The sequence below is a fragment of the Aspergillus multicolor genome (genome assembly GCF_047715735.1).
Source record: "Aspergillus multicolor strain CBS 133.54 unplaced genomic scaffold BDW74scaffold_1, whole genome shotgun sequence".
Lineage (NCBI taxonomy): Eukaryota > Fungi > Ascomycota > Eurotiomycetes > Eurotiales > Aspergillaceae > Aspergillus > Aspergillus multicolor.
Genome location: NW_027395952.1, coordinates 2394923 through 2405512, shown reverse-complemented (window position 1 = coordinate 2405512; position 10590 = coordinate 2394923). Strand labels below are relative to the sequence as shown.

General features: G+C 51.1%; 3 protein-coding genes across 3 annotated transcripts; 1 reads left to right on the top strand and 2 right to left on the bottom strand.

The window, feature by feature from the left end:
• Positions 1–1449: 1449 nt before the first annotated feature.
• On the bottom strand, positions 1450–3891 carry BDW74DRAFT_184762 (cytochrome P450). Its single transcript, XM_073730888.1, has 8 exons — positions 3555–3891; positions 3366–3494; positions 3042–3312; positions 2920–2985; positions 2795–2870; positions 2387–2739; positions 2085–2330; positions 1450–2027 (listed from the first exon to the last, which is right to left on the bottom strand). Exons 1-8 carry the CDS (start codon positions 3820–3822, stop codon positions 1862–1864), a joined length of 1575 nt encoding a protein of 524 aa, XP_073590114.1. The 5' UTR covers positions 3823–3891; the 3' UTR covers positions 1450–1861.
• A 1576-nt stretch (positions 3892–5467) lies between these two features.
• On the top strand, positions 5468–8116 carry BDW74DRAFT_164901 (polyprenyl synthetase family protein; the record flags this gene model as incomplete). The annotated part of the gene is made up of 9 exons (XM_073726340.1): positions 5468–5747; positions 5806–5828; positions 5884–6140; positions 6195–6930; positions 6981–7135; positions 7184–7347; positions 7393–7509; positions 7566–7711; positions 7799–8116. 9 exons carry the CDS (start codon positions 5468–5470, stop codon positions 8114–8116), a joined length of 2196 nt encoding a protein of 731 aa, XP_073590113.1.
• A 1003-nt stretch (positions 8117–9119) lies between these two features.
• On the bottom strand, positions 9120–10111 carry BDW74DRAFT_172848 (major facilitator superfamily domain-containing protein; the record flags this gene model as incomplete). Its single annotated transcript, XM_073727670.1, has 3 exons — positions 9120–9492; positions 9564–9900; positions 9961–10111. The coding sequence occupies 3 exons, from the start codon at positions 10109–10111 to the stop codon at positions 9120–9122; spliced, it is 861 nt and encodes a 286-aa protein (XP_073590112.1).
• Positions 10112–10590: the final 479 nt, after the last annotated feature.

Genomic DNA, 10590 nt, shown 5'->3' with positions numbered 1-10590 from the left:
TACCCAGTACGAGCGATTGTCAATGCTTTGCGTAACGTTCCCATCCAGTGCTGTTCAAAAGAGAATATGCAAGCGGTCAGTCTTCTTTCAACAAATGGGGAGTCCAAGCATGTACATCTCAGAAGTGTCAGATATCTAGACAATGGTGTCTGCTCCTCCGTGTGGACACATATCTGGTAAGGGAAGAAGGTTAGACTTGGGCCTGACTGGCTTTCGAGTAAGCCTCAGATGTCTCCGCGAACCGCTGGCGGCTACGTGGGCGGCCCCTCACAACGACCCGTAGCAGACGTAGTCCCTGGACAATCGGGGCAATGGGAAAGCAAGGAACTCCTTCGTATTCTTCCGAGGCTTAGCTGAGAGAAAGGGATGCCAGATTTGGAATTAGTTCAGGCCAAGTCGAGTAGATCATCTTAGCTAGCCACTTCCAGCAAAAGATACCTTTCCTGTAGAATTTTAAAACGGACCGGGCAGACGGTGCGGGGCTGAGAGAAATGAGAGAGGTGGTTAGCCACCGTGGTCATTCAGCCAATTAGTCAACAGCTGGATGGAAAACTAGAAGACCTGGAATTTGTGGAGGTACCCGACTGTACTCGGAGTACGTAGCTCGAGATTGACAGGTCGTCTGTACAACGTCGGGGTCCATGGGTGTCCCAGGGCGATAAGCGAAATCCGTCCCCTTGGATCCTGCAGATACGGGATGATCTGCCCAGTCGGAGACCAACTGACAGATAACGTCTGATATCTGCGACCTGCGCTGCGACCTGCGGTGCGACCTGTCGTGCGACCTGTCAAAGGCACGATTATTCGGAGACAAGGGCATTGTGTGATTTGGCAGGCAGGCATGCAGGGCGCATCCATGGCGCTGGCGAGTGGGGAAGCAGCTGAAGAAAATATTGCTTGTTTTGTGCGACGGAACCTCGAAGAGCAGGTGCCAGCGGGGAAGGAGCTGAAGAATGCAGGTGCATATTGCTTGTTTCGTATAACGTTCGATAGCGCGCACCTGGGCGCCGCTTGGTAACTGGAGATTCATCACAAGCCGGCAGGGATAGCCCAGTCTGTCTGGCCAGTGAGTCCGAGATTCCAGCTGGGCGGAACTAGACTGGACTGGGCTGGAAATATTTTGCACTGGCCATGTTCACCAGCTGTTGGCGACCTCTTTTCGAGCTTCCGCGCGATCGATCGATCGATCCTCAACGGTCGTTCGTCAGCCTACCCCTCAAATCAAGGGCTAGATACTTGAGTTGAATACTTGGTTAACCTCAACTCTCACTGCCATTCAAGTAGCTTGAGAGAAGAAAGAGATATCGGCTGTAAGGCCATACACAAGCTAACCCATTGAGTGGGCTGGTATATCGCGCGTAAAAGTTATGCAGCAACTGATCAGGGTACGGAAGAAGAGCCATCCGAGATGAGAAAAAGAAATCATTTCACTAATGACATCGAGCCAGCGGCCATAAACCTCCGTGGTCCCCGGAGACCAATCAAACGGTCTTGGTTATGGGGTCGATATTTTGAAATTCAATAGCAGAGCCCGGTGGCGCCTGCAGTCATTTTTGTATCATTGTCCTCGATGAAAACGTAAGGGTCAATTTGTCGTTGCTTGCTGCTCCGCCTTTGGCAGTCCATGACAGATTGGTGAGAGATCTGGAGAGAGGGAAAAGGAAGAGGGAAGATTCAACACATACTCGACCAAGGGGCCAAACAAGATTAGAAACTATAATGACAAATTATTACCAATCGAAAGCAATCATTTCTGACTGCAAGTACCTCGCCCAATATTCAGTACTCGTACAATCCAATATTACAACCTGCAAAATCAGGTCCCGCGAGGTATCAGGGCTGAGCCAAGGGAGAAAAAGATCTAGGCAACCGTAACCCTCAACCCCCTACTACCCTTCACCGGGAGAGGTCCGACGAAGTCCAGGACAGGGCGAACGTCAGATTCATTTGTGTCATACAGCTCGAGTTTTGGTCCGCCGGGTCTGAATATCACGGCGAGAGCCCAATAAATTTGGGCATATGCAAGACTGATGATTGCGTTAGCTACCCGGTCGCACAATGTTCGCCAAGGGATATTCCCTTACTTCATGCCCAGACAGTTCCTTGAGCCCCGGGTGAAAGGGACCCAATTTCTATTCATCTTCGGGTTAATGTCGCCGAGCCAGCGCTCGGGCATGAATTTGAAGGGTTCGGGGAAGACCTCTGGATCGGTGTGCATGCTATATGACGACATGCCGACTGGAGTGCCGGGAGGTATCGTCCACTGTTTGTACTGAAGCGCAGTGTCGGGAGAAATCCGGGAGAGATGGCGCATGACCCCGTAGCTGAGGCTGGAATAAAATTTATGTGAGAAACAACTCTAGATATAGGAGAGAAACAGACATACCGAAGTCCCTCTTTGACCGTCGCATGCAGGTACGGTAACCTGTCCAACTCCTGCCAAGTGGGCAAAGTGGCGGGATAGCCGGCCATGATATCCTTCAATTCAGCAGAGATGCGGTGTTTGATCTGGTCGTTGTTGAGAGTATAATAGATGGTCACGGCAAAAAAACGGCCGGTAGTCACGCTGCCTGCGCCAAAGATCAGGGCTGCCTCTCTTGCCAGGCGTTCGGTGTCACGTTCAGCCTCGGGCATGTCTGTTGACAGGACGTATCGAAAGACCGAGCTTTTAATGTTCTGTTCGAGTTTGTCTGCGCTAATTGATTCGCGCTTGGCAGCGTTGATATGGTCGGTTGAGAACTGGTTCGGTCAGGTCAGCATGCCGGGGCAGAAGCCCAGCTTGAGTAGGACATACCTCGAGGAAACTATTGAAAGCCCCGGCCGAAGGTATCAAAGGCTTCATGGCAGATGCTGGGAACAGCCTGGCGATGCTGTTGCAAGATTAGCAGACATAGACCGCTTTCAAGGAATACGACTCACTAAAGCAACTGAGGAAAATGTACAAAGATCTGTGCGTTCCGGATCACTGAATGGAATATCTCGTACCTGTGGGTTTTGGTGAGGATTTTGGTAGATATTGCGTAAGAGGTGAAGTAACTAACCAGCCCTTGCCGAACTCAGGGTGGCGGATCATATCCGGCGATTTCTCTGAGCAAAGAGTTGTAATGATATCTCCAGTATATGCCATTGTAACATGCTCAAGGTCGAGGACCCGACCGGTCTTGCTGGCGGCTTCGAGCCGCTTCCCAAGTGACTTTACCTCTTCGACAATGAGCGGCTCAATTCGGTTGACGCTCAGACGCGAGAAGAAGGGCTCATAGCGCTTTCGACGCATGCGATGCAGATCATGGTCCCGGGTAAACGCCAACGACCCTAGATTTGAAGGATTAACCATCTCGATCTCAGACGAAGTGAGGAAGCCTTACCGCGAAGTCCAAAGCCTTCCAAGCTACTCCATTTCTCTGTTCGCCGGGTATTGGAGGCAACGTATACGGTGTTGTAGTAGTCCGGGTCTTTTATGACAAGTTCGTTGGGGTTGATGCGGATAATGGGGCCTGGGCGATTTTGATGTTAGATTTGTAGAATGACCTTAGAAAGTCGTGATGCAATCATACCATATTTCTCGTGCATAGACTCTATCTCGTATAGATACTGTCCTCCTCTCAAGCAATCATGGTAGAACTCATACCAGCTGGTAGCAGCAGCAAGCTTCGGGCCTGGGAAGCGAGCCAGCGGGTGAAAGTAAAGACGATAAATGACAAGCAAAATGCTGTAGGTTGCAAAAAGTGCCAAGAGGAGCGTGGACACTCCGTAACTTTCATAGTAAGTGCGGAGGAGAACAAGACAATCTGGTCGCCTCAGGCCATGAGCGGAGCCCTCCATGTCTGCAGAGGGGCGAGGAACGCGACACGGGAGAGTTGGGCAAATGGAGCAGTTGGTGAGAGATGTCCGTATGGGTATGAGGACCAACAGACAATTTAATCACCGCTGCAAGGAAGGAAGGAGCGAGGAGAAGCCCGGGCTCGTGGATTTTCGTCGGTGTTACTTTCCACCGCCGTCAGCTGGCAAACGAGGAACTCCTTTCATCGCCAACTCCACCGTCCTACCGTCAATGCGCCTTGTTCATTATCACCAGGCTCTCGGTTGGGCAAAGGGTGTGCGGATCTCCCGACACCTCACCTTGGTGCTGCAGCTGTGCCAATTGCTCAGCGCAGCTGTTTCCCACACGCCACATTGGCCCGTCCGCTCGTGCCGCAGTATGTGTGAGGGGCTTACGACGCTTGACTGGGTTTCTTGCGGAAAACTCTATGTTTTGACTTCCGCATTTTCCGTGGATCTTACCTGTTTCCAAACCTTTTAGAGCACTGCACATCAGCCCGATTCGTCCTCAGTTGCTTCCTCACGAGGCTTGTCATGTACGACGACCATGCAGAGACTATTCAGAGCAACCAATTTTCCGACCAGCCACTTTTCAACAAGAGCTACCCTGGTTACAAACTTTGCAGCGCTGCATGTCAGCCCCCGTCACCTTCATAGCTTTCTCACGAGACCTGTCGTGTACATGGACACTGCAGGATGTAAGAGCATATTCGGCGATCGGTCCCACCTGTTTGCTGTCCACTAAGAATATAGCACGTCGGCCGAATGACACGCATCTCTCCTTACAGTCTCTCTCCTGCGACAATGCGGCAAGTTCGATAGGCCCTTGGCCATTCCGCTTATTCCGAGCATCGATCGATATGACAGCAAGCTTGCGCAGTCGATCTTCCGCTAAGCGAGAACCTTTCAGCATCCTGCGAGCTTGGATAAATTTTCCATTATCCTTGCGTTCTGCCCTACTATCCAATTGTCAGGCTGCATCGGCTAATTCCACTCACTTTAGAGCCCCAATATACGATGCATGATTCTCCACCGGCCCGATTTGAAATCCCGGACGATCCCCCACTGCAAAGGCATGCTGTTAGAGGAGATAAGATTCTATCCTGGTCCGGCTTGTATCACAGCCAATCCGGCATCGATTTGGGCATTGGACGCATTATTACACGAATCGAGCTCGCCATTCCGAGACAACCCGAGCAATCTCGCAGCGCGATAGCTCATGAATATGATTGATTTTAGGACTAGTTTGATTTTACAAAGTTAGCCATAATTGGACGTGAGCTATACTAACCCGGTTCTGAAGGATAATCATCCGCTCTTGCGGCGGCTATTGGATGCGATTCGATCCGGGGCTGTGTTCGAGGTGCAAGCGGTTCCGCAGGGTGATGGTTGTTGAGCATAATATTCTTGGGATCCCTGGCATGTGGATCGGTCTGACGGTCCATGGGCTTTAGCCGAGCTCCCATTGCCAGGTAGGTCCGGGAACCATAAATACATTATTGTTCTCAAGTTCCCTTTGCCATGGTTCCTGATATGCCTCAGAGTTCATCTAGTCCAACTCAGCCATCTCTTGCCTACTGTCTTCTCGTGCACATTTGCCTCATCCTCTTCTACTTTTTGGTAGCGTTCATTGTCACCCATCTACAATATGGAGTACAAGTTCTCCACGATTGTCGATCCCAGCAGCTACGACACTCGTGGGCTTCTGTGTGACGGGTACGACGTCAGATATCACAAGAACTGGGAGCTCGAGGATATCGGTTGCTTGAGATGTCAGGAACAATGGAGGCAATTCGTGGGCCCCTTAGGTGCGTTTAAGGGCGCTTTGGGCAATCCGATGAACCTTATTTCTCTCGCCATTCCTGAGTGTCTACCAGAGAGGCTCAGCGTTGTGAGCTTTGCCAATGAGCTTGCCTTTATGCACGATGGTAGGTTGTTTCGTCCTGTATAGCCTTGCCTGCATTTCTAACGGGTTTCGTGTGATAGATGTCACCGACATTGCCGAACACGTAAGTGTCTCTGACCAAAACCTAGTTCGCATTCGATCAACTGATTGCAATACAGGGCGACATTCACAATGATGACTTCAAAGATGCGTTCAACAAGATGGCCAGCACGGGCACCATGGACAATTCTGCGTCGGGGAAGCGGGCGCTACAGGCTTACATCGCGAAGGAGATGGTGCGCATTGACAAGGACCGCGCAATTCCAACAATCAAGGCATGGGCGAAATTTGTCGACTACGGTGGTCGGCAAGAGACAACACGCTTCGCATCCGAGAAGGAATACATCGACTACCGAATTGAAGATATTGGACTCTGGTCAGTTATTCCATGATATTGAATTGATATTGCGACTGACTGGTATCGTTCTAGGTATTGGTATGGGTTGCTCTCCTTTGCTATGGCGCTCAACATCCCTGAGCACGAACGAGAGATGTGCCACCAGATCTGCGAAACGGCCTACATACAAATATTAATGGTGCATGATCTGGCTTCCTGGGAAAAGGAGAAGCTCAACGCAGCAGCATTAGGGAAGGAAACTATCACCAACATCATCTTTGTCCTGATGGACGAGCACGGGATTTCAGAAAGCGAGGCCAAGGAACGTTGCCGTCAGACTGCCAGAAAGCTCGCAACAGACTACTTGAAGATTGTTGCAGATTACAAAACCAGAGAAGACATCTCCTTGGACAGCAGGAAATATATCGAGTCCTGGCTTTATACCATCAGCGGAAACGCAGTTTGGAGTTGGATCTGCCCAAGATACAACCGCTCAGCATCATTCACCGACCGCCAGCTCGAGCTGATGAGATCTGGTGTTCCCAAGGACCATGCGAGTGGTATTCCCAATGGCTCTACGAATGGCGCTATCAACGGCTCTACGGGCGGGACTAACCATGGCACCGCCAATGGAAACGGACATGCCAATGGCAATGGCAATGGGCATGTCATGAATGGCAGCCCTCCGCGCATCGAAGTTGAAGCCCAGGGAGAGCTTTTGAGTGCGGTCACCGTCGCGCATCTCAAAAGCCGCAAATCCTTCAAGATTGGTGACCACGATGGGGAAGTGGAATCGCTCAACGCACATGGTCAGGCCCTTGACTCCAAGGTATGCCACTCACTCATTCTGCAAGATTGCATGTTCGCTAATCCCATCAGGTGTTACAAGCACCCTACGAGTACATCACAGCCCTTCCATCCAAAGGGCTCCGGGAACAAGCGATCGATGCCCTGAATGTCTGGTTCCGGGTACCCACTGCTAAGCTGGAGATAATCAAATTGATTACAACAGTCCTCCACAACGCCTCCTTGATGTCAGTTATCTCTCTCCTCCCTTCTGCCTTGACGCTAACCTATGTCAGGCTCGACGACGTAGAAGACTGTTCAGATCTTCGACGAGGGAAGCCAGCAACCCACAAAATTTTTGGCCTGGGACAAACGGTCAACTCGGCCAACTATCAGCTAGTTCGTGCATTGCAAGAGCTGCAAAAGCTTGGGGACCCAAGGAGTCTGGTTGTACTCACCGGTAGGCCACATTAGACGGAGAATGTTGTCAGATCGTGACTGATAGAATCCGCGTTTGCAGAGGAATTGCACAATCTCTACGTCGGCCAGGCCATGGACCTTCACTGGACCAGCAACCTTGTTTGTCCATCGGTGCATGAGTATTTTCAGATGATAGAACACAGTACGTACTCGCCTTTTCCTTGCAATTCTGAGACTTAACGTGGACGCATCTTCTAGAAACCGGCGGACTCTTCAGACTGTTCTGTCGCCTTATGGCCGTCCACTCCACGAATCCTGTCGAGGCTGATCTCACCGAGTTCACCAACCGTCTGGGCCGGTATTTCCAGGCCCGTGACGACTATCAGAACTTGGTCTCCGCTGAGGTATGTCCTGTTCCATTCCATCTGGTCCACAAAGCTTCCCACTTGCCTGTTATGCAGACCCATGCTAACATCACTACGCATGGGTAGTACACCAAACAAAAAGGCTTCTGTGAAGACTTTGAAGAGGGCAAATTCTCCCTCCCCATCATTCATCTCATGCAGACGATGTCTGACAACCTCGTCCTCCAGAATATCTGGACGCAGCGCCGGATTAACGGAACAGCTACGCACGGCGAGAAGGAGACAATCTTGAACCTCATGCACCAATCTGGTACTCTGAAATTCACTTTGGATTCCCTGAATGTCCTATACAGTGATGTCGAAAAGAGCGTCGCTGACCTGGAGGCCAAATTCGGGATGGAGAACTTCCAGCTGAGGTTGATTATGGAGTTGCTGAAGGTTTGATCGGTGCGCGGTTCAATCGCATGGGATAGGCATGATTTACTCATGACAGCTCTAATTGTACCCCCGGCTGCCCTGTACTGCACTGATTCTGTTCATATTCTAGTTTGGGGGCGGCGTCGCTCGCTGTTTAGTATGGCCCGATGCACTTCTCCGTTCATTCCAGGCTTTCGTGGCTTTGTTCAACTAATAATATCCTTGCATCTGACATGTACTTATTTACTTTCATCTACTCTTGCTTCTCGGAGCACCCGTCAAGCTATAGCTTTCTCGCCTTCCTTATCTAGCATACCGCTACTCTCGACGATATACCATCAAGACACACTTCGACTCTAGTAAACCTAGCTTGCTGTTTCAGAGCTACCAGAACAATGATCGCTATGGCTGATATATTGCCGGCATGTAATCAAGATAACATTTTTCACTGTGGTTCATTTGAATGCCGTGGTTGATCCCTCTCTTCTCTACCATTACTGTATGAAATCCACACAACATAGACCTACACGTCCAACACGATCCTCCTTCGACGGAAAAGCCCCACGGCCTTTGCTATTCGTTATGTCCTTGAGATTACCGCAATCCACCTCGTATATTCGAAAAGAGCTGTTAATAGATCGCCCAAAAACCCTTCATGCCGACAGCGGAAATCTTCGCTGCAATTGCGCACAGGAGCCCTGCAGCGTATGCGCATGTCGCGAAGGTAACCAAACCCCAGTACTGATTGTCGCAGCGGGCGAGTATCTCTCCCGCGATGGGGACGCCGGTTAGCGCACTGCATATCCTACCGTCAGCGGGCATACCATGGCGAGGAGTAATGGTAGAGGGGATGGAATTATTCTTATCCAAAGCTAACAACCGTGTAAGCCGTCGCATAATACCGCCCGTAATGCTCGGTTTTGCAGAGCTGCCCTATGCAAACGGGTGTAAGGCTGATTCCACTCCCGCTCGCAAATTCATACACGGCGCAGTACGCGAGGACCATGGGGAGGCGGCCTTTCGCGGGGAGTCATAGACAGGCGTTGCAGATTAGACACATCGCAACAGTTGCGATGAGGGTGTTAAAGCGGCCGACTTTGCCTGCGATGTAACCGGGCAGCCATCTGCCTAGGACAGAGCCCGCGTTTAGAATGGCGAGGGTGTCGTATGACAGGCTGGTTTTGATTCTCGCTGCAAGGGAGTATGATGATACGTAATTCAGGGAGACGAAGAGACCCCATTCAATGAGAAAGATGGCCAGTGTCGTTAGAAGGAACCGGGTGTCACGCAATATGCGGAGATCAGCAAGCGCATTCGCGAGGGATAGCTCCTTTGGCGGCAGGCGCGGTGTCACGGACAAGCAGGCGAATACAAGACCAACGAGCGAAATGAGGGCCACGACTCTTGTGGCCCAAGCCATCCAATTGTCGGAAAGAGGCGCTCAAGAACAATTGGGAAGATCACACCTCCTAACGCGCCCCCTGCTGCCGAGATCCCCGTGGCAGCTCCTCGTTTGGCGTAGAAGTAGTGTCCTACGGCCGCAAGCGAAGGCGTGAAAATGAGCGACACCCCAAGGCCGCCGGTAATCCCTATTGCGAGCATAAACTGCCAGTAGGCTTCGCAGAACGACATGCCGATGGTCATAACCATCGTGAGGACAGATCCAGAAACAAGCAGGAGACGCGGCCCTTGCGCATCGAATATTGGGCCAACCTGCAGGCCAGCGAAGAAAGTTAAGAAAGTAAAGACACTGAATACCCAGTCATCATCTCCAGGGACATAGTCTCTCAGTTGGTGCGATTCAAGATATGCTTGAAAAGTCCCGATTCAGTTCATTAGGCCTAAAGACGCTGTTAAGCCTGAGAAGCTACCCAGTACACAGAGCCAGCCCTTGAAGCCGCCTTCTGGATAGATGAGATCGTCATCTCCGATAGTGTGACCAGGTGGTATGTCCATCCCGTGCTGGCCATAGTCGGTGGAGCCTTCTACACGGTGGTCGTGGCCCGAAGTTGTCCCGATCATGGCGTCGACAAGTTTGAGTCTGTCATGAAGGTAGATTTATAGCATAGGGAGATCACGGACTCGAGTAACCGGGCGGCACAGCCGGCTGCAGACGGGCGGACAACCTCAAATCGCCACATAATCATAAGCCCTGTATGATTCATTAAGACTATTTGAAGCAGGTGATCGTTGTGGGGGTCGGATCTGAGCAGTGGTCGGACTTTATATCTTCATCGGACTTGGCGAGGGGGCTACCGTAGATCTCCGATCGAGAGGCCAAAGAATATGCGAGATAGTCACGGATCTTCATGGTACGCCGAGCTAGAAACGACAGTGGGCGTCAGATGCAGCAGCAACATAGCTCTATCCTTGGAAAGGGCCAAGGGCCCAAGTCACGATACTGTACCGACAACGGTATTGGTAAGGCCCAGGCGCCGACCAAGAGATTGAGGAGATCGGAGATGAAGAGAAATTAATCGCTCCGAGAAGTTGTCCAGACG